This window comes from Lissotriton helveticus, chromosome 1_1 (genome assembly GCF_964261635.1).
Source record: "Lissotriton helveticus chromosome 1_1, aLisHel1.1, whole genome shotgun sequence".
Lineage (NCBI taxonomy): Eukaryota > Metazoa > Chordata > Amphibia > Caudata > Salamandridae > Lissotriton > Lissotriton helveticus.
In genome coordinates, this window is record NC_136057.1 from 1519177103 (window position 1) to 1519201247 (window position 24145).

Consider the following 24145-nt stretch of genomic DNA (forward strand, 5'->3'; position numbering starts at 1 on the left):
TTCACAGGTTGTTTTTCTCCAGGAAACGCATTGTTCTGATGTTGAATCTCTCAAGTTGAAGTGGCAATGGGTGGGACAAGTAGTATTTTCTCCTGCTGTTAGTAAAAAAGGGGGGGTTGCTATTTTATTTCATAAAGTGTTAAATGTTCAAATTGTATCCTCCCAAAATGATGATCAAGGACGTTGGGCAATGGCGAAGGTTGTAATCCAAAATAAAACGTTGGTTTTAATTAATATTTATGGCCCGGTTAGACCTGATCCCAAATTCTGGGAAGATGTTAAAGTCCTTATATCGTCCATTGATTGTCCAGACTTCGTAATTGCTGGTGATTTTAACCAGTGGCTAGACCCTTTTTCAGATAGACTGTACTCTAGCAAGTTTCAACCCGAAAAATCCCATAAGAGTTTTCAATCTGCCATTGCTTCTCGTCCTTTGTTTGATTCATGGAAAATGTGAAATCCTGATGTACTAGAATACACTTTTTTTTCTAATGTGCACCATACCCGTTCCAGAATTGATTACATTATGGTCAGTAAATCCCTTCTTCCTTCTATTCAGAAATCTGTGATAGGTTCCATATTTATATCTGATCACGCTCCTGTTTACACTTCCCCTTGACCTCTCCCTCATTTCGTCTAAATTTAGTCGTTGGAAATGTAATTCTTTTCTTTTATCCGACACTGTTTTTATGAAAGAAATTGAAGGTTTTTTTAATGAATTTTTTGCAATAAATGACCCAGCTAACACCTCTATCCCCAATAATTGGGATGCTTTCAAATCTGCACTTAGGGCCTTTACTATATCATATGTCTCCAAGAAAAAGAAGCTTAACAAGAGGAAATACGAGGCTCAACTTCTGAAAATTAAAGAGCTTGAACATTCTTATTTTACTTCCAAATCCCAGTCTGCTCTTCAGGAACTAATTCATGCCAAGTCTGACCTTAATAAACTTATCACTAATGAAGCCTGTAATACTCTTATTAAAATTAAATCCAAATTCCATGGTGGTCAAAATAAAGCGGGGAAAATGTTGGCTAACTACTTAAAAATCAAGTCAGAGGGGGCGGAGCCAGACCGGCGGCCAAGATGGTCGCCCGGGCTCCCGGCTCCGCCGGCTCTCCTCTCCCGCCACCTGATTCCATCGCCCACCCCGCACAGCTCCGGTGCTCCCGTGTGTCGGATGGGGCGCTAAGCAGATGCGTCCGACTCCGAGGGATTTCCATGCTCTGAAAGTGAAGCTGCGGACCTCCGTGATTTTGGCCTGCACGAGCCTTGACGCCGGGACCCCGCGTGATCTTGTGGCCGCCTGAGACGTGCACCAACACGGCCGCACGGCCCCAGAAGGTACCGGTGAACCGCTATTCCGGTCAGCCCGCCCCCGAGAACTTGGCATCAGCGCTGCCCCGTGGAACGTGAGGGCAAGACACATGCTGTCCTTCAGCGCTGGTTTGGTGTCCCCCCCCCGATGAAGTTGGTCGTTTACCGCCTGCTTTTGCTATTCTGCTGGAACTTTGCTTGGCTTGAAATGCGCTGCCTACACTCCGCATCACAGTTACTTGGGGCTGGTTGCGGAGCTTTACCGCTGTTGCACCATCCTGACTGCGGGGGCTCGTATGTGTTCATACGCCACGAAGTGGGGGCGATGCCTCTATAGTGTGCTAACGTTGGGGAACTGTTGACGCCATCCCCCCTCTCCTGAAACCTAGGACGGGCGGCCCTGACACTGGTCGATGCGGCGTTCTGTTGGGGGTCCCTCCTGTGAGTAGTGTTGCAATGTGGTGTGTCCGCAAATGGCGTTGGCAGCGCGCACAATGGATCGAGGGGAGTGGGATCATATACCTCCCGTGCGCTAAGGGCGGAATTGGATCCGGATCGCTACAGGGGTGAGCCCGGTATCACTGGAATGGGGGAAAAACACCTGCCGCCGGTATCCTTATTGTGAGACATTGTTTATGTGGCCCCTGCTCGGCCTTGTTGTGCAGGCACTGTGGTGAGACCTTGCTTTGTCTCTATCGGCGGCGAGAGGGGAGGCTCGCTCCTTGAAGACTCCCTGTTTGTTTTTTCATTGACTGCTTCATGGACATCCGATTCCAGGGGTACTTCGTCTCATTGGAGCGACCACCGGCTATGTTTTACTCTTCTCCCTCTCGCGCGCATCTCCTGGTGACGAGTCTTGCTGTGGGTGCAGGACACTACAAAATGGCTGTCCTTGTTGTGCTACATATTGTTCTCCGGATCGTGGACGGCTAAAATGGCGGCGGATGAACTTTGACTGCGCAGTTACCTGGAACATTGTGAGGCTTCCTGTTCTTTTCTGAGCTGGCCTGCCCGTTCAGTGCGATATCCTGTTTGCCTTTTTCCGCTTCCTAATATTTGCGGCATACTTATGTTTGGGGCTACATGAGTCGTGTGCATCAATGACACTCTGTTCCTTTGTATCAGCATGGGGAGCTTTTCATCTTGCTCGGGTAGCTTGAGGGGCTGGGCTGCAATTGTGATTCTGAACCTGTTGCTTCTTGACGCTTTATTATTCATTCTGATATCATTGTAATGATGTGTGGCGGCGGGGGGGGGGGGGGGCCGGGGGCCTGTACTGGGGACCCTCCAAGTCTTCATCTTTCCCTATCGTGGGGTTTTCTTGTTTTCTTATCTTTGTGTGAATATTGTCTCTTTTTCTTCTTGTTGTCTCTCTTCTCTATATTTCGGGTTTAGACACGGGGCGACAGGCACGCTGCTAGGGGGGTAGGCCGTAGCCGTATGCAGAGGTGCAGGGTGGGGGGATATTTCTGTTTTTCATTTTTTCCTTCTGTTCTATGGCCTTTAACTTTCCTTTTAATTTTTGCTTTCCTTTCTTTCCTCTTCTCTTTCTTGCGGGTCTGATTAGAGATGACTCTCCGTGCGTTTTCCTGGCTTAGATAAATGGTGTATGTGTTTTTTTTTGTTACTGCTTTATTACACGGCGGGAGGATACGGTCTAGGTGGGGACATGTAATGTTTATTGAATATCCTGTTTCTACGTCCTGACATGGATATCCTGCCTAAGATGGTCCTGCTGTGAATATCCTATTTCATGTGTAATCCTGGCTTTGGAACGGTCTAATTGTGCGGTATCAGATCCTGCTCTTCTTTAACTTTAATTTACAAAACAAACCTTCCCTAATCCTGTGGCCATATTGGTACTGAGTTCTCCTGAGTTACAACATAGATTTGTGAGGTGTACCTTTGCATTGCTCCGGTTTTACATTGTTAGCATATTCTACCTCTATACCTATGTTCAACCGTGGCGGTTGGTGGACTCTGAATGTAACTGCTTAATGCTAATAAAGGTTTAAAAAAAATAAAAAAATCAAGTCAGAACGTAAAAATATTGGCCCTATATATAATGATTCGATCAATAAGTTGGTTTCATCTGACGACGATATAGCTGATGTGTTTCATCAATATTACCAATCGCTATATACCGATGATACACATCCTTCTGAGATAAATGTATCCTCTTTTTTTGATAATCTCCCTTCACCCCCTGTTCTTACTGATGAATTTGCGTTACTTGAAAGGAATATTACCCTCCAGGAAATTACTCGGGCCATCTCTTCCCTTAAATCCTCAAAAGCGCCAGGCCCTGATGGGCTGCCAGTTGAATTTTATTCTGCTTTTCATGCCTTTTTTGCTCCAAAACTCCTGCAATTGTTTAACGCCTTTATTGCAGATGCCAAGGCTTCTGGGTCTTTTCTTGATGCCCTCATCATCATATTACCTAAACCTGACAAAGATCATTCACAATGCAAAAATGTCCGCCCTATTTCTTTAATTAATTATGATTGTAAAATCTTTGCTAAAATCTTAGCTACTCGCCTTGAATCCATTATTCCCTGTTTAATTAAAACTGACCAGGTGGGGTTTGTGAAGGGTCGACTGGCTGCAGATAATGCCCGTATGTTCTCCAATGTTATTGTTCATAGTAAAACTCTCAAATCCCCAATGGCAGCTTTATCTTTAGACGCGGAAAAAGCGTTTGACCGCATTAATTGGCACTTCATGTTCCATACCCGCAAATGGTTTGGTTTTGGTCCCTCTTTCATTTCCCTGGTTAAACTCCTATATGCATCTCCCCGAGCCAGCAATTTTGTTAATAATCACTTTTCTAAGTGTTTCTCTTTATCTAGAGATACTCGGCAAGGCTGCCCTCTCTCCCCTTTATTATTTATTTTATGTCTGGAACCCTTTTTAGAACGTATTCGGTCAAACCCCAATATTGCTGGCCTTAAACTACCGTCCATGGAAATTAAGTTGTCTGCGTATGCTGATGATGTACTGGTGTATATGGCTGATCCTACTTCTTCCCTTCCACACTTTTTGGATGAAGTGCGTTTGTACTCCTCCGTTTCGGGCTATAAGCTCAATCTGTCCAAAACAGAAGTCCTGCCTCTAAATTCAGCCTGTTATCAGTATATGTTTAGTGATACTGAATTTGCTTGGTGTCCCTCCAAAATTAAATACCTAGGTATATGGTTCTCCTCATCCTTAGTTGATACATTAAAATTTACTTTTGACTCCCTGTTAAAAAAACTCCAATCTCTCCTTCAAATTTGGTCCCCCTTATTCCTTTCCTGGTGGGGCAGATTGGATGCGATTAAAATGATGATTACCCCCCATATTCTTTATGTTCTCTCTATGCTCCCTTTCAAAATCCCTAATTCTTATTTGTCCCGCATTAACTCGATTAGTACAAAATGTTTGTGGAATAACAAACACCCCGTATTGCTTTACAGAAACTTACCCGCCCTAAAAACGAGGGTGGTGTTCGCTTCCCTAATTTTAAATCATATCACTCCGCCTTTTTGATTAAACAATCATTTTCACTAGCTTATGATTATGTGAATAATCCTGTGCCTAAATGGGTCCTCTTTGAAGGCTCCCTTTTTAAAGATTTTTCATTTCAGCAGATTGTATTTATGACAAATTGCTCTTTTCTAACTAAATTCCCTATTGTAAGATTTTCACGAGCACTGCTTTATAATGCATTCTCTTCTAATCTTTCCCATCTCCAATGCTTCTTAGCATCTGTTGTGTGGTATAACAAATTTCTTAAATACAAAGGCAAATCATTTTACTTTAAATACTGGAAAGAGAAGGATATTATGTTTGTTCATCAGTTCTTTGATGGTAGTTATTATTCCTTTTCATGTACTGCAAAATATGTATCACTTAACCTCTTCGTCTCTTAAAGAGTACACTATTATAACCTCTGCCATTCATTCTCATTTAGCTTCTCTTTCATGTCCTGATACCTTTCCCACTTACACACCCACCACTCCACTGTACCCATTATTTTCCACTACCCTGCCTAAGGCTGCTCTTGTTTATTCCATTTTATCCTCAAATGTTAAGGATCGCCTTAAATCAAATGTTGAGACTGCTTGGGAACATGATCTTACCATCTCATTGCCTGTCTCGTTGTGGGATCGTTTATGGTCCAAACTTTTTAAAATATCTCTTTCTGCTCGTATTACTCAATCTTTGTTCTTTATTTATCATAGGGTTGTTATTACCCCTGTTAGTATTCATAGGTTCTCTCCGACTTCCTCCCCGTTATGCTGGTCATGCTCTAAAGATTTAGGTTCACTTAAACATCAGTTATATGAATGCTGCCCAGTTATGTCATTCTGGAATGATGTTTGGAATATTTGCATGCCAATGTTTCAGTTTTCCTCTCCTTTATCGCTTTTGAATGTATTTCTAGGTTCTTTATCAGATGATGTTGATATTGTATCCTCTTCTGCTAAATTGTTGGACTTGTTTATTGTTCTTGCATTTAAAGTTATTTTATCGTGTTGGAAGGATAATTCCAAACTTTCTGTGCATACATGGTGGAATTTCATTTGTGATGAACACAGGATCGCTATTGCTTCCTCCTCTTCTATTCCCCAAAATATTAAATCTGATCTTCTTTGGCTCCCCTTCACTTCTTATCTATCTTCCAACTCTCCTCTCTGATTGATCCACCTTAAATCCCACTTTTTATCCCTATGGATTTTCCCCTTTTTCTTTTCTCCTTTTCTCCTTTCCTCTGTCCTTTTCTTTTTTCTTTTTCCCTCTGTCTTTTCTCTCTTTTATCTCCTGATCTATACTTCCCTCTTTCTTATACATATGTGTTTAACACTATGTTCTGTTGTAATTTGCATCATTATTTATGACATATGTATAATTTTCTCTTTAAATTTATCAATAAAAATTTCCTAAAAAAAGAATATCTTGGAACTTTAGACACCACGCGCAAAAAAGCATTTGCTCTGAACTGCACTGATCCACTGTTTTATGCCCCAGACGTCTCACAGTAGACACCATGTCATATAATCAGTGCAACTTGAATTTTGCATATGGGGCTGCAGTGTTTGCAAAAAATAAATTATACTTCTAGGAAAAACAGCCAAACCTGTGGAATTACCATACATGTATGTAGGATGAAGAACCATCCCCTCTCTAGAGTGGTATGTGTCAACAATGGTTCACACGTCTAGCACTGGTAACAATCCGCACGTACTACGGTTCACTGGTTGTACAGTTTTCTAGTCATGGGTTCCCTGATTCAGATGAGGCTAAGCCCTCAAGTTGGGGTTTATGTCTTCTCTTTGATAAACTTCCCAGACCTACAGTAATGTCCCTGTTTCCTAGGGCATGTTATGCAACTGAACACAATATATTCTTTGTTGTTTGATGAGGTGGGGCATCTGCAATAGAAACATCCCTTCTTCATGGAACAGACACATCTTGCACAGATTAAGTGTAAGCTGCTGTCCATCAGAGGACATGTACAGCTACAGCAGCAGCAGTGCATGCTTTCCCCATCAGAGTACACGTACAAATGAGGTAAGAGCAGTAAAAGCTTTGCTTGCTCACAGAGCAGGCACATTATAGGAGCAGCAAAGTAAGATTTCTTCTGTCACAGAAGTCAACAAGTACAATCTTCCTTTCACTGCAGAATAGATTCAGAAAGTATGCACAGTTAAAGAATGAGTGACGTGTAGCTTACAGACAGATCTCTGGAGCAGGAGTCTTAACTTATAGATAGCAATGTATAGGTGGAAGATTCTGTGAATTTGCAAGCTCTGACATCATTCTCAGTAAGGTGATATTTGACATCAACATCCTCAAAGTCGCACTTCTTTCACTCTGAGAATTGCTGTGAGTGCTGTAACTACTGCAACTCCTGCTCATGTGTGAAATAACGGAGGGAGTGACATACCTAGTATTGCAAAGAGAAACAATACACACCTCTACTGATATTTTGTTGTCTTCCCACGATTCCCTCTTATGTCTGTATACTCTCCCTTTCTCTATTAGATATTCCTTTCTCTTTCACGCTTTTTCTGTGTCCAGATTCTACCACTAGCCATTCTATTCTTCCCTACCTTTTTCCTCTTTCTTATTCTCTTTCCCTCTCTATTTGGCTTACATTTCATTATTTTTCAGTCTCTTCTCACGTTCTCATTTTTCACTTTCATTTGCATTTTTACCCTTCTCCTACTCTGAACTGTTACACACTCTTCATTCAGACCTGTTTCCTTCTCAACCTAGGGGAAGACCTCTCAAGCTAACACAGAAAGATAATATATACACCAAGGGCAATTATACCATTTCTACAAGTATCCAGATGACCTCTTTCAGAGGATTGGACAGGTTTTGCTAGACAGAGTTGATAAAGATTTTCTTGACCATCTGCACATCACTGAGTGGATCTGCTGCTTAGTCTATTTTGACGGACCTTGACATGATGGTTGCATGAGAAAAAGGACGATGAGGATGACAGCATAGTCTGTCCTTGCCATAGGCAGCAGGTGAGGGTATGAGAAGACAAGGTTAACAATGTTGTCTTTGATGTGTATTGGAAGTGAGAATGTTGTCTAGCACTGTTCTGAATGGAGAGAAGGGCTTCTTGATAATGTTGGTGGCTACAGTAGTGGAGAGACTGAGATGCCTGTGGAAAGTGTTGTTGAAGTTGTTGTTCGATGAGATTAGACATTCCAGACAAGACAAAATGATGTTTTTTGCAGTCGCAAAGGGTCCAATTAGCAAAATCGGACCGTTTGCGATACAACAAAGTATTTTCTTATGTAACAAACACAAACTGTGATCCTGAATCATAATTTGAGTTTCTGACTATATATCGAACTGGTATTTCAAAGGGGTGTGTTTAGGGCGTCCCTTCCAAATAGCGATTCAGAATGGGATGTAATAATGTTTTGTGACTGAAATACGGTCACCAAAATACAACATTTTACAGTCTACACAAAAGTAGTTTTAACCAATTTGCAAATTGGAAGGGGTCCTGAAGCGACCACTTCCCCTTTGGGACTGTAGACAAAACATTTTTTAAGATTAATCTGTGGTTCCACAGCCAATAAGATTCCTATATTTAAAAGCAATCATAGAGGGGCGTGGCTTAGGCGCCGATCAGGATGGCCGCCTAGACGGGTTCCTTCGTCATCCCAGGACGGCTTTTGTCGACATTCGTCATCTGTGGGAGATTTCCTGGCATGTTCTTTCATCGTTCGCCCACCGGAATGTGAGACGTATCTGCTGAGCCGCTTCTGGCTTCCCGCGGTTGTGCTTCAGCATTGTTTTCACTGCGATGAAGTTTCCTCACAGAGGCCCCCGCCTGAATGTGCTCCTCGTTTATGGACGGTGGTGTGGTGCGGCTGCTTCCTATATGCCACTTCTGCCTGTGAGCTGCGCACTTTGGACTCTGGGGCATATTTCAGGTAATGTGTCAGTGCTTTCCTAACGGCCTGTCACATTTATCATTTTTATTCCCTCAGCTGCATTCACCGCTGTTGCTGCCTTTCAACCTCTTTCTGTGAAAATCACTCTGACTGGAATTTGAGTGCGCACACGCTCCAACTCTTGCTTATATGCTTTTTTTTCGCTCCTTAAAGTGGATTATTGCCTCTATTTTTTCCTTTCTCATGTCACCACAGCGATTAGGCTATGTGGAAGATGCTTTCTGAGTCTGCCCGCTCTCTGCTTTATGCTCTCCTCTAAGGAATGTGGCTTGCAGCAGGGCTTGCACTGGCTTTCACTCCTTTTGGAATGTTTTTGTTCTTGTGACATGCCTCATATTTTTCCACAGTTGGATTTGCTGTTTCTTGCATAATGGAATAATTTATGCCATCCTTTGAGTCCTATCTTCGTTATTTCCTGTGGAGAATTATCTGTTAATACTAATATGCCTGCTGCAGCGTAATCATATGCTGTTCCCTCTGCAACAGTCCTCCTTTCTGCTATAAATTTTTGAAGGTCTGATTTGTTAGTTCAGCGTCATTGGACAATATTGTTCTTTCTGGCGCTACGCATTTTCTATTTTACGGTGCCATAATTTAGTGGAACTCTTAGCTTGCCTATGGTTCGCCTGCGTAAACCACAATTTGTTTTTACTCCTGCTTCAACAATTCAACCAACCTCTCCCTCAGTGTCTCATTCTTCTCACAATTCCTCAATGGCGGGCACTGCTCCCAACCGTTCTTCAGCTCCTCATCCCTCTTCCAACAAATCGTCTCCTCCTACCTTCCTCATCCAAACATCTGAAACAGGATCCCCCTTCTCCTGACAAATCTGCCTCCCCTATCTCTATGGAGTTAATTTTGGAGGAAATTAGGGCATTGTGTCCGTTTATAGAGGAGACTAACAAAGACATGCAACTCCTGAAAGAAAAATGGTCAGTTATGGACACCCGTATCACTTCTGTGGAACAGCAGGTTTTGGAAGTACAAACGAATGCGCAACGCATCTCCTCTCTAGAAAAATCTGTTCTCTCCCTGCAACAACATACTGAGGACTTGGAAAATAGAAATCGAAGAAATAACCTCCGTATTTATAATCTTCTGGAATCCCTTGAGGGGGATGATCCTGTGACTTTCTTTGCTTCTTTTCTCCCAAAGCTCCTGGACATGCCTTCTACCACCTCTCTTAGTATAAAAAGAGCACACAGATTGGGTCCTCATTCCACCACTACAACAAAGCCTCGTGGAGTAATTCTCCTTTTTCTGAAATTTACTGACCTGTTATTGGTGCTCTCAGCGGGCAGATCTAAACGGCAAGTTTCCTGGCTTGGTCAACGAGTCTTCTTTTCCCAGGATGTTTCTAATGTCACTGCATCTCGCAGGAAGGAATTTCTGTCTTTGCGCCCTCCTCTGCGTTCCCTTGGAGCTCGATATGGCTTGTTTCATCCCTGCATCTTCAAGGTTACCAACCAAAATCGGACGTTGGCTTTTCAAGATCCTGGAGAACTTAAGAACTTCATCCATCTTCAATCTTCTGGTGGCATTGATACTTCTACGCCTCCTACTGGTTGATTTATATGCTATTGTTTGTTGATGTCTTGGTCATTTTTCTTGCGATGTTTCTAATTGTTGTTTCCTATGTTTGTTTGTTTCATACGTTTTCATAGGGCTGTTCTATAGACGGTTTTGTTAGTACCCATTGCTTATCTCTCCCGTTTGGTACTTGTTATTAATTGTGCATTATTCCCTTTCACAGTGTTGTGCCGTTCTCTCTGTACTTCATATGACTCCCCTATTGTTCTCCGCAAATCCTGGTTTGATTGGAATCCTGCTCTTCGTGCGGTTCTTCTTGTTTCGTGTCTCCACTTCCCTGCTTCCCTCTTGTACTTCCCCATCAGGTATGTTTCTTGCAGTCATCCTTTTGGATACATACTGTCTGTTCTCTTTTCTCCTTTTTTCCCTTCTACTTCTTTTTGTTCTACTTGTTTCCTCCTTTCTGGTTCTGTTCTGTTCTCGTTGATGCTACGCACTCTCTACTTCTTGTCTTCATTTTCCTTTTTCTTGACTATATAATACTTTTTTACTGTTTTGCAATGTTTGCCTTATCCGACCTTTTTTCATGTGTCTCTTAGAGTAATCTCTTGGAATGTAAAAGGTTTTATCAATCCTATTAAGCGGCAGAGAGTTCTCTCCCACGTAGCCTCTTATGCTCCTGATATTGTCCTTCTACAGGAAACTCATCTTAATGATATTGAATCCCTTAAGCCAAAAAGATACTGGGTTGGATCAGTTTTATTTTCCCCCTCTACTAATAAAAAGAATGGTGTGGCCATTTTGATTCATAAAAAATTGAAATGTACAGTTGTTTCAGAGGAAAAGGACACTGATGGTAGGTGGATTCTTGCTAAACTGTTAATTAATTCAATTTCCTTGACTGTTTTCAATGTATATGGCCCCACCGTACCCGAGTGTTCATTCTGGCCTTTAATTGCGGGCAAATGTATCCAACATAAAGATGATTTGTTTCTTTTGGGTGGTGATTGTAACCAAATTATGGATCCGTTTCTGGATCGCAAGTCTTCAGTTCGTTTTCTGCCTCACAAATCACACAAACAATTCCTTCACACTATTGCACAAACACATCTCACTGACTCCTGGAGACTCTTACATCCTGATACTTTGGACTATTCTTTTTTTTCTCCTCCTCATGCATCTTTTTCTCGTCTCGATTATATCTTCCTTTCTCAGTCCTTATCTCAATCCTTACTGTCCTCTTCGATTGAGCCTATTGTTATTTCTGATCATGCTCCCATTGTTACTGATCTTGACTTACTCCCACCCCATCCCAAGTCTTCTCGTTGGCGTTTTAACTGTGCTCTACTTTCTGACCCTAATTTCTCTTCCTCATTTCGCTCTTTTACTAATGAATTTTTCCAACTTAATTCTGACCCTACCATTTCTCCTTCTATTCTTTGGGACTCTTTTAAGGCTACTGCAAGGGGATTCATCATCGATTTTGTTTCCAAGAGGAAGAAACAGTTTCTTCAAAAGCAGAAACTCTCCCTTGCTCGAATCAAACAATTAGAACACCAATTTTATACTTCTTCGGATAAAGGTATGTCGCCAGATCTTCTCAGAGCCAAATTAAATTTTAATAAACTTTCTACTGACAAGGCGTCTACTATTCTTCTTCGTAGTAGCGCTCGCTATTATGGGGGTCGCAATAAATCAGGTAAACTTTTGGCCAATTATTTAAAGTCTCGCAAAGAACGCACTCTTATTGACTCCATTTACTCTCCTGCGAATGTCCTTTTTCATAAAGATAAGGACATATTAGATCAATTCCGTTTGTTCTATCAACAGCTTTACACTCCAGAATCTCCTCCTACTCCCTCTACTATTTCTTTTTATTTTGCAAAACTTCCCAAAACTTCCACTTCCCATCTAGATTTCTCTGCTCTTGAACTTGATCTTTCGCTACATGAGCTTTCTGCAGCTTTATCTTCTCTCACTAAAGGTAAAACTCCGGGTCCTGATGGTTTTCCTGTCGAATTTTATCTGCACTTCACTGATCTCTTATTGCCGAAACTGCTCTCTCTCTTCCAGCACTTTTTTGCTTCTGGCAAAGCGGATGGCTCTTTTCAGGATGCGACCATTTGTTTAATTCCGAAGGAGGGCCGAGACCCCAAGTTCTGCAAAAACTATCGGCCAATTTTCTTAGTTAATGTTGACTTTAAACTCTTTGCTAAATTACTTGCTTTTCGCTTAGATCCCCTGTTGCCTCACCTTATTGGTAAGGAGCAGTGTGGTTTCGTCAAGGGCAGGCTCACCTCTGATAATTCCCGTCTCTTTCTTAATGTCTTAAATAAGGCTCCATCTCTCTCGGTTCCCTTAGCCGCTATTTCTGGTGATGCAGAAAAAGCTTTTGATAGAGTGGATTGGTCTTTTTTGTTTGCCTCATTGCATTGGCATGGGTTCGGCCCTACCTTTATTTCTCTTGTCTCTCTGCTATACTCTGCTCCCAAAGCTTCCGTTCTTGTGAATGGTCAACTGTCTTGCCCTCTCTCTCTCCAATGTGGCGTTCGTCAGGAATATCCTCTTTCCCCACTTCTTTTTATTTTGGCTCTTGAACCGTTTCTGACCTCTATTCGACATAATAACCGTATTACTGGTTTTCCTTTTGGTACTGATCAGTTGAAGCTTTCTGCTTACGCAGATGATATTCTTTTATTTGTCTCCAACCCAGAATCCTCTCTTCCTCCCTTATTATCTACTTTTGCAGACTTTTCTTCCGTTTTGGGCTATAAGATTAGTTCCGATAAGACTGAAATCCTCCCTCTGACCAATACCTGTCTTCCTCATATGTTTTCTTCGACTGACTTTGCCTGGAATAACACGAAAATAAAGTATCTTGGTGTTTTGTTCACTAAATCTATCTCTTCCTCTATCTCACTGAATATGTCTGCAGTTTTATCTCGCATTGAGCATTTATTTTCCTATTGGAATGCCCTGTTCCTTTCCTGGCGGGGTCACCTTGATTCTATCAAGATGATGGTTGCTCCTATTCTTATTTATATTTTCTCTATGTTACCGGTTCATATCCCTGCTCTTTATTTTAAGTGCATTGATTCTTCTATATCCAAATTTCTCTGGAAAAACAGGAAAGCTAGAATATCTCTCACTAGTCTTCGCGTACATAAATCGAATGGAGGAGTTAACTTTCCTGATTTCCGTTTTTATCATAAATCATTTTCCCTTCGACAAGCTTCTCGATGGCTTTTATCCGACCCTTCCCCCTTCTCTCCTCTCTGGTTTGATATCGAGCGAAACCTGTTATTTCCTTTTTCGTTCAAGGAGGTGCTGGGTTTTTCCTCTAAGAACCCTCATACATCCCTTCCTCTGTTTAAACATACTTCCTCTATTTTAAAACCTCTGCTATACCCGCATACTACTACCCGGGAAGCCTTTCTAAACTCCCCTCTTTGGTATAATTCCCTTATACTTTTTCACAATAGACCCATTTATTGGAGTTCTTGGAGGTCAAGGGACATAGTTTGGGTCAATGATCTTTTTGATGGTATTTCACCTAAATCTTATCCACAATCTCAGGCTTTGTTTCGTTGTCCTCGGTCATTTATGCATAAATTAACTCTCCTTATGGAGATTATTCTTGACCGTTACTACTCTCTTCCTTCTTCGGATTCATCATCTCCACATTCTTCTCTTCTTACTATTCTTTCTACCCTTCCTAAAGCTTCTTTAATTTATAAATTCCATTCTTCTCCCAATCCTGAGCGGAGCAAGACTAAAGTAGAACTTTCTTGGGAAAAGGATTTTGACTGTATATGGTCTATCACTTTATGGGACTCTATCTGGGCTAGATCCTTAAAGATTTCTCGTTCGGCTTTTCTTACTCAATCTTTGTTCTTTCTTTATCACAGGCTTTATCTTTCCCCTCTCTCTCTCTCTCGTTTTTCCTCTACCTCAGACTCTAAATGTTGGACGTGAGGATCTTTGGATGCTGATCTCTTTCATCTCTTTTTTCTCTGTCCTGCTGTGTCTTCCTTTTGGAAAACAGTTTGGTCCTATATTTCTCGTATTTTCACACTTTCTATTCCTTTTTCGCTTCCCCATCTCTTTCTGGGTAGTCTCTCTGACTCTTTGGATCTTCCTTCGCACTCACATGGTCTCTATGATCTTATGTTAGCACTTGCTTTCCAACACATTTCTTCTAATTGGAAAACCCTTTCAAACATCTCTATACGACATTGGTGGAACTCTTTATGCCATTTTCATAGACTCAATGTTGCCTTTGCTTCTTCTTGCACACCAAGACATAATGTTGCCCCTCACCACTTACTTGGATCATTTAGCTCATAAACTGTGTAATCACACCACCTCTGATAATTTTAAACCACCTTGAAGGATTTATACTCTCTCCTATAGTTTCTTTAATGTTCCTTCTTTTTTGCACTATTTAATAATATAAATCCTTTCTTGCATAGTATTGTATTGTATGGTTAGTTACCTTCTCTTTGTAGTGCTGCTTTTTTTCTGTACGATATTACTCTGTTGTAGCATTCCCCCTTTTCTTTTTCTCCCTTTCCCTTTCCCTCTCCCTTAGGTTCTCAAAATCACATAAAACGCTTTATTTCCTTGTTAAGACATTAGCATTGATTTGTAGCAGAATTGATGTTTCGAATTTTCTCTTTTGCTGATGTCTATTATTGTTACTATTTTTATTCTTTAATAAAGCTTTCAAACACAAAAAAAGCAATCATAGAGATGGTGGTCTGTTGACCCCAGAAGGTCACCACCCCTGTGATGGCAGGGAAACGTAGAGAGTCAGACTTTGCAACCTACCACATTAATATTCACATGGTAGATCGAATTGAGACCCACTGCACTTCTGTATTTTGCGAACTGACCTACTACTACATAGGTCAGTTCACAAAATATCACACTAGTCGCAAGAATACCGGCTGCACATTGTGACTGGTATTTTGCGATCAGTGTTGATTACATCTGGACCTTAGTGAACTGGCTTCTGGAGACCTGTAGATGAGTTGGAAAGTGACTATCTGGGCTTCAGGGAAAGTGGCAGAGAAGGAGTCAAAGTGACTTGAGGGCCGACTCAATTTAGACAGTTTTACTGAATTTATGGGTAGTTGCAAAGCCTCCTACTGCTTGACTTGCAAAATGCTGTATTCGGGTAGAATGAGAACAGTGACTTGACGAATGCTGTATTCGAGTGGAATAAAGGCACTGACTATGTTAATTCTGTAGTCTGTGGAATGAGGACACTGAAGTCGTGTGGAGGCGGTGGAGAGACAGCCCGCCCTGAAAAAATAGAAGCCAAATTGTATAATACAATGGTCAGCAATGTCTGTTGCGTGTGTAAATGAGTTTGAGTTGCTGAGGATTTTCTAAATGTTGTTATGTGTTGTGGTGATGTGAGGTGAATATGGCTGAGACTGTTAGGATTGAGTGTGTCTAGTAGGGCAAGTGGGTTGTTGGTGGCTGTGAGCAATGGTGAGGATGGTGCTGGTTGAGGCCTTTGTGAGATACCTGCTTTGAGGTGAGGTGTGAAGTATAATATGACAGAAGTAAGATTTCTGATCCTAGGATCTACAAGGATGTACCAGATACGAAAATGGAAAATGGTCTCATGTTGAAAGACCTTGGCTGTGTACACCTGAATTTCAACAACTGTACAAGTAGTACAAGTGGGGTACCTGATTTGGTAAGATGTTATCCTTATATTTGCATTTAAGACTTTCTTTATGCAAAAGCTTAAAATGCATGGATTAAAATGTACTATTTAGCATTGTTGTTTTTATTGCTATGTGTGTTTTTTGCTGCACCATCTATTTATACAATAACATGTTAATATGCCCCATGGCTCTCTTTTTCACAGGTATTTGGGATTAGTAAGCAGATATAGCTGATTTTCAGCCCCACTGTCATTTTGATTGAAATAATTGTATCCTTTACCACCTATCCATGTCTAACGTTATATATTTGAAGAGAGTTGACTTTTTGGATTAAATATGTTGTGTGCGCACTTCTAGATTCACTCATATGAATTGTCAATATTTCTGTCATTCCATTTCTTGGTTCATTTGGCAAACTGCATTTTGTGATGTTTGTAGGGTATTGAATTTGAGTTGGCATTACATTAGGTTGTTTCAGTACAAGGATGTCCTAGGACACTGTCTGCTACATTGTGTTGGGGAGAGGGAAATCCTGGGGTGGCCTCTGACTGGCTGGGCAGAGTAGTATTCAAAAGGTTACGAGTCCTTCCAATCACTGATGCACTTTATGGGGTGGGACAAGGGTGCTCAGATCTCCGTTTGACCTTTTCCAGTTGATGCTGATGGAAGTAAGCATGGCAGTCCTTGGATCACCTGACTGTCCTGCCGATTTTGTGCATTATATGATAGTATTCTCACTCTAAGGGATTGGTAATTAAATGATGGCTGGAGCCATTAGTACATTTATGATGGCAGACATTCTCAGCGATGACTAATTCCTAGCATGCTAGAGCTGCCTCCCTGTTTTTGGTAGGACATATTTATACTTTGGGCGAACAAGCAGATAGACCTCTGCCAATTTGGAAGTTTTTATTCAACTTTTAACAGACCATTAAATACCAAATTGATTGGATAATTGGTCTCAGATATAGTCACACAATGTCCGTTATAAATGTTCATGTAAACCAATAATCTTGCCAGGGGTGGTAAGTTTGAATCTTTGTATTTGTGTTTAAAACTTTCTTCACACAGAAGCTTAAAATACATGGATTGAGGGTTTTACTATTTGGCATTGTTGTTGCTTTTACTTCTATGTGTGTTTTTTTACATTTGAATATACCTTATGGCTCTCTTTTTCAGATTTGTTTGGAATACTTAAACAGATATATAGCTGATTTTCAGTTTCACTATCATTTGGATTATAATAATTGTATATTTTACCACCTATCCAAGTCTAGTTTAATTTCTTTTACTAGAGTTGCCTTTCAAGATTAAGTATGTTGTGCTTGCTTTTCTAGATTGATCCCCAAGCATTTCCTAAACTTCTGTCATTCAGTTTCCTGGTTCATTCTGCAAACTGCATTTTGTGACACTTGTGGGGAATTTCATTTGAGTTGGCACTACATTGGGTGGTTCCAGTATATTGTGTAGCCTAAACAATATCATAGAAAAGAATTCCAGGAGCTGTATGACCGTTATGAAAATGGACAAACACCAATTACCCATTGTTTACATGGATGGGCTAGGGCAAACTTTATTTTCAGCCACACACTGGATCAGGGATCTTCTCTATTGACATTGTAGGGTTTACTCTCATCAACATGATGTCATCAGTAGACAAGAAACATTTCTCCACTTTTCCAACAAAGGGAATTTCATGAATATATGTGCACTCATCGTTTGGTTCTCTGCCACAATTTGGAAGGTATCAAAATTACCATTTTCTATATGATAGGGGCAGATGGTGACACAGGTTGCACAAGTTACACCAATGAATCCTCGCAACAATGCCCTATAAACTCAATGTTGAGAAAAGTTCTGTTTTGTCAAATCCAAAGAGGTAAAAAGCAAATATTATGTTAGATATTTTACTCTAATTATTGGTTTTAATATTTATTGTTTATTGTAGTCTCCTTTATTTGAGCTTGCACAAACAACACAAGTTTGATGGTATACAACCAAAAGAGCAATAGATGCTGGTTCTCTTTCTTACACTTACAACATTTTCCTTTCTCCAAGTCCTATGACCTTCTTCCTAATGGGGAAGTGTTGGGAGAGGGTGAAGTAGGATGTAAGATAAGAGGAAGAAGGTGAAGGTGAAAAACAATTAAACCCTGAATGGTAAACCTACATTGAGAGACAGCTTAATTTCACCACAGTCCCCAAGGGTAACATTTTTAACATTCTACAGTTAAGATTCATATCCCAAAAGTTAAATTGGGTTTCTCCTAGACTTGGTACACTATTGAGAAGCTGGGTGTTGTGCATTGAGCACTTTCAGCTGATCAGAAAGAAATTCTCCACTACATCATCAAATGTAAGTCATATAAAATATGTTAAGGGTTATTTAATTACAATTATGGTAAGGTGAATTTAAATTTGAATAAAGGGAAAATGTAAGGAATTCCCCTAGAAGATATCCGCAGCTTAATTTGAGCCTGTGGTTTACAGTGCTCGACACCGCCACTTAATTGTCAACAGCAGCACTTATGACAGTTTGCCACATCTTTGCACAGAAGAAGAATATTTAGACTCTCCCTTTGAAACATAACCAGGCATCTATATCCTTACCAAACATCCGCCCATTTGGCTATCTATGCATGGGTTTGGATCCCATCCTCGTCACCAGTGAGATAAGAAAGGTTTATTCTTAAGGAACAGGCCATGAATGGTGACTGCCAGCACCTCTTCAACATTCACTCTCTCGTTACAGCTCCCCCACAGAACCCAGTGCAAGTCATCATTCCATGGAATCATGCTGTGAGTGGAATCAACCAAACACATACACATTAAAATGACTAGTACCTGCAGCTCAAGCCATTACTAAAGCTCTGGGAAGCTGGAATAGCATGAAGGGTCACACTTGTAGGAGTGTGATGTTTAGTAGTTCTGTTGGTTCTGTCATTGGCATCAGCAATGGGTGATGCAAGCTGCAATGACTTTCTGACAAGAGTCTTTGAATTACGTTTTTTGTTTACAAATAAAGCACTGAAGATATGACATTTGATGTCCTGGCAAGGTGTGTAGTACTCTTAAAATGTTTAATTTCTTTCTGATAAGCTGGAGACACTTAATGCACAACACCCGATTACTCAGTGTTGTTGGCCAACCCGGTTGAGGGGTAAGGCATGGATAAAGGAAGTTGTACAACAGAAGTTTCCTCTTCCTGGTCATATATTATTGTTATCAGCCTATGTGTCCAGCCATTTAACTCTTTAAAAGCGCACTAAGCATTCTTGATTCTAGGAAAGTGTAAATGAAGATACATTGAATCACATTAAATGATATGCATGTTCAAAATGCTTCAGGTGCCTCAGTGTCAGCTACTGTAGAAATAAATGTGCATGGCAGAACCTTCATGTAATACCAATGTAAATTTGAGAACATTTGCAGTGAAAGGTACTGTATCATACCTTTGATTCCCGAGTGCTGAAAATGTTGGGATCATCAGTGCTGCCCACCATGATTTTGTTCTGCTCTTGCTCCTTTGAAGAATGATTGCTGGCTTGTCCATCACTGCGGTGAGATTTGGACCCATGTCTCTCTCCTGAGACGCGATCACTAGCCGTGTTTCCCATCACTGTATAAAAGACATAGAGCACAAAGGAAAGAAAATGAACAAAACACATGCTTAATAGGGTTGTGAAGATGGTTACCTCTCCTTTGTGTAAATAAAATTAAAGTTGAGCGAATAATAGGCATAGATCTGTATTGCCTCAGTAGTATAGCCCTCAATGATAATTTCACCTTTTATTTCAGAAAGGAACAATCTTTCATTCCCTGTTTACCAAACAAAATGGCATTCTTTGTAATCAAAAGTTCAATTTAGCCACTTATCCATGTAAAAAAATAAAATTTGGTGCCATTAAATTAACTAATAATGACAAGTGTTGTTCACAGTGCTAAGAAATAGTGAAGTTGAAGAACAATGCAATATAAACACAAACTGCTGTTATTTATTATTACAAACGACTCTGAGATGCCACGGCAACTGACTGAGGACACCACACTCCAATCAGCTATATGGGCCAAGCTCTTTTGTGTGGAGAGGAAACTCCCCAGATGAGCTACCTTGTCCTGTATTGCCATACGAGTCTAGTCCATTAGTGTAGGAAATTGGAGTATTATAAGGTGGGGAGGTTTCACCATGCCCCCTGGGTCCCTGTGAGGCGGGACGAAGGGAGGACTGAGGTATAGTGAGGGCCTGCGCGGCCCAGGTGGCTACTGACGTGATCTGCAAGCAAGAAGGAGTTCCCCCCCGATGTTTTGAAGAGCTGGTGCCCTGCTGTGGTGTCCCCTGTGTCTGCCGCGGGTGCGTGGTGGAGGGCAGACGAACAGAAGACAGCATGCAATTGCCTGCGCTGGGGCTTAAGAAGGAGTGCAGGCCTAGTGCTGGAAGGTGTAACGCCCAACGGTACGGGCGCAGTGGCTGTGGAAATTGCATCTCTGTTTGCGCCCATATCATGCAGGTGCTAGAAATCGCTACAGGTACCCCATCTATGGACCCCAAAACTGTGGCCTTGTGAAGATGTGCTGTGAGTAAAATTGCCCAGAACTGCGGTTGGGCTCGAGGGCTTCCGGAGCGGCCCCGGACTGAGGGGGGTTTTGAGAGCGAGCAGGCGGTACTTAAGCGAAGTGGCGCAAGTGCGAGGCATTGCCCGAAAGAGACTGTAGTAGCGCTTAGCTCTTCAATTACCAGGATGCTACTGTTGTTGTGCGGCTGCCTGCTAGAGGCCTGATGTTGGCTAATTCCCTCTGACCTGCAGCGCGAACGCCACCGAGACTGAGTGCGCCACCGCTTCTGGCAGGCGTGACCTATTCTTCTGCTGGTGGGCTGATCTGGCAACAGCGATACACGTTCCCCAGGACTAGTGCTTCAGTTACAACGCACCGGAGGCGCTGAGAGTAGTCGGCTAATGCCCACAGCGCAGCAACTGGTGATGGGCCGGATACGGGCCAAGACACAGCAGGGACACCTGAGGGCCGCCAGCCTTGACCCCATGCAGGGAACTACAGAAGAGATGTCGGAACCAGCTACCACAGCCCTAGCTGCCAAATGTGGACTCTGTCCTCGCAGCGGTGGAGCAAATTGGTGCTGCACTGGACCACACTAGGACCTCTCAAGAGACCAGAATCGACAAAGTCACCTCGAACTTCACTATACTTCACGTACATCACCGGAAGCTCGTTGATAAAGTGGCTGCACCTGACCAAAACTTAAAGGAGCTCCAACCTGTGGCGCAAAAGCATACGGCCGCACTGTAGGACTTGATAGACCGTGTCCACATACTGGAAGATCGTCCGCGTGGTGGGCCTGCCGGAAGGCGAGGAAGGAAGGAACCCGGAGCAATTCACAGAACGCTGGCTGCGAGATCTGCTGGCCCAGGATTCCTTGTCTGTGCAGTTTGTGGTGGAGCGGGCTCACCGTATCCCGGCGCAGCAGCCACAACCCGGTGCCAGACCGCGTCCCTTCATTTTCAAACTACTCAGGGACAGGGACGCGGTTAAACAAGGAAAATTGACCCTCTGCAGGTGAACGGAAGTACAGTTATGTTTTTCCCAGACTACACTACTCTCGTACAGAGGCGGAGGAACAACTACACAGCAGTGAAACGTCAGCTCCGAGTCCTGGAGCTCCCTTATTCACTACTGTTCCCTGCCCGGCTACGAGTGGTCACTAAGGATGGGACCCGCTTCTTTGACTCCCCTGAGGAGGCATGGGACTGCCTAGAGGAGTCAGGATTGTGGACATGCGTGCGGCCCATGGGCCCGGATGGTGACAATATGTCGCGCAGGAGACCGAGGCAACGACGAGGGAGGGGGCAAACGAAGTTGGCCAACCCAGGGAACACGGCTCCTACCCTAGACAATATGAGGAAGGAGCAACGGGACGTGCTGGAGACAGTCACGACCCTTGGATCCCCACAATCTCGTAAACGGTCCGACTGTTACAGACAAACTGTGTTGGTATCCAGTGGATCCTCGTCACCATCCACAGAAATCTCGGAAGGACTTGGTCTACCAGTGGTCACCCTGCAAACGGCTGATGGCATTATCGGATGAAATGATGGAGTGATGTACTTTAGAGTGAACTGTTCACACAAGTAGAATGCTATTCGCTGTACTGCATAACCTGGCTGGCTGGTCCAATTTGGGGGTGGGAGAGAGGGGGTAGGCTCATTTGGGTTGTGCGTCACACGTACCTCACATTGAGACGATACCTTGGTGGGATATCTATCACCGAGCACACATGCCCCCACTAGAGTGCCCGTACATAAATATCTGGGTTCAGGGGTTAACGAGCCGCTGGCCCACACGAGATGTGTCTGAAGCTCAGATAGTTGGCACGCTAAGCATATTGACATCAAAGGGGAAAGTTATACCATAGCATCACTAGCACGCAACCCCATAGGTAACACATTGCCTTAGTTTAGGAGTTGTCCACGTTTCAGAAGTTTGGAAGGCCATCACAAAATGACTGCCCCAGATGTTCAATTGGTTATGGTTAGTTTTCTATTGTTCTATTAGATGCAGCACTTCGACACACTCATGCAGTCCACGAGTCTCAACACCCCGCGAGATGCCCCTCCCGATGCCTTGCCCCTGGTCTCCCTATTGATCATTACAAGCAGACATGGCGCGAGCTGATATCACATGGAATATACGTGGCATGTACACACCTGGGCGCCGTTACTCCATATTTGCATATTTACAGCGACACTCGACCGCCATCGCACTGCTGCAAGAAACGCACATGACTCAGCCAGAGCTAGATCGGCTGCGTAGGCGCTGGCACATTTACGGCATCACATACTCGGCGCATGCGAGGGGCACGCTAATTTGGGTGAGGGCAGGTACTCCATTAGTTTGCGAGGATATTGTGACAGACCCTGATGGCCGATACACCTTAGTGCCGGGGACGCTTAATGGCCAGCGGGTACTTTTAGGATCTATATATGCCCCAAACACAGACCAACCCTCGTTCTTGGCACGACTGTCGGCAGTGCTATCTCCCTACGCGGGGTTGCCCTGGCTGTGGGTGGGGACTTCAATGTGGTCCTTGATGTGCACATGGACAGATCCTTCCCACCCCTTCGGGCAACGACTGCAACTTCCAATGCACAGGCGCTTGTGGAGTGGTTGTCACACTGGGCAATACTGGATATATGGGGTATATTGCACCCCGCAGACCGCATTTATTCTTATTTTTCTGCAGCTCATGGGTTACATGTGAGGTTGGATCGGGTTGTGGGTTCGCAGGCTCTGGTGACCCTTGGTTGAGGTAGCAGAATACCTAGGTCACCCCCCATACCCACCTGGCACCTCCAGCCTGCTGCGCTGGAGGACCCGGAATTCCGCGCGTCATTGGGATCAGCTGCCCTGGAATATTGCGAGCACAACGAGGGGACGGCGAGCTCCGCACTGGTGGAGTGGGACGCCCTCAAGGTAGCTATTCGGGGGCACTGTCTTGGGGCCACGTGGAATTTGCGTAAGCAACTGTCCTTGGCGCTCACGAAGCTAGAAACAAAGCTGCTCCAATACGAAAGAGACGGAGAGGGTGGGGATGAACAGTCAGGACGCTTGGAAGCCCTAAGAGCACAGCATGCGGACCTTATGGAGAGATTGCGCTGCCATAATTACGCTGCCCACACGGCTTGCACACATGCCAAAGCAGACAGGGCAGGCCGACTTCTGGCCTGGCTGTTGCAACAAGAGAATAAACATGCACCGATCGGGCGGGGCCCTACGCACGCTGGAGGGCTCACTAGTATATACACAAAGGGAGATACACAGGGTGATGACGGAACATTACACACAATTGTACCGATCCAGGGGACGCTGCTCCGAGCCTGACCTGGAAAGATTTTTCGCGTCGCTTCAATTACCGACTTGCTCTAGGGCATGTCAGGAGGTTCTTAATGGTCCTCTTACTTTGGAGGAAATTGGGGAGGCAATTGGGTCCATGGCGTTCGGGAAGGCGCCGGGTCCGGATGGCCTGCCCACTGAGTATTGCAAAGCTTATCAGGACATCCTGACGCAGCGTCTACACACTATCTACTCCAAGGCCTTAATGGACAATGGGTTGCCTCCGTCGATGCAGGAGGCTTACC

At 43.2% G+C, this 24145-nt stretch overlaps 1 protein-coding gene across 2 annotated transcripts in view; it reads right to left on the reverse strand.

Moving 5' to 3' along the window:
* Positions 1-24145, reverse strand: part of LOC144828628 (5'-AMP-activated protein kinase subunit beta-2-like) — a 588442-nt gene that overhangs the window by 467739 nt on the left and 96558 nt on the right. For both annotated transcript variants that reach the window (XM_078686984.1, XM_078686993.1), the window contains one exon: positions 19448-19614. In XM_078686984.1, coding sequence (XP_078543110.1) covers positions 19448-19612 — 165 coding nt within the window. In that variant the 5' untranslated portion in view covers positions 19613-19614. The remainder of the gene's footprint in view (positions 1-19447; positions 19615-24145) is intronic.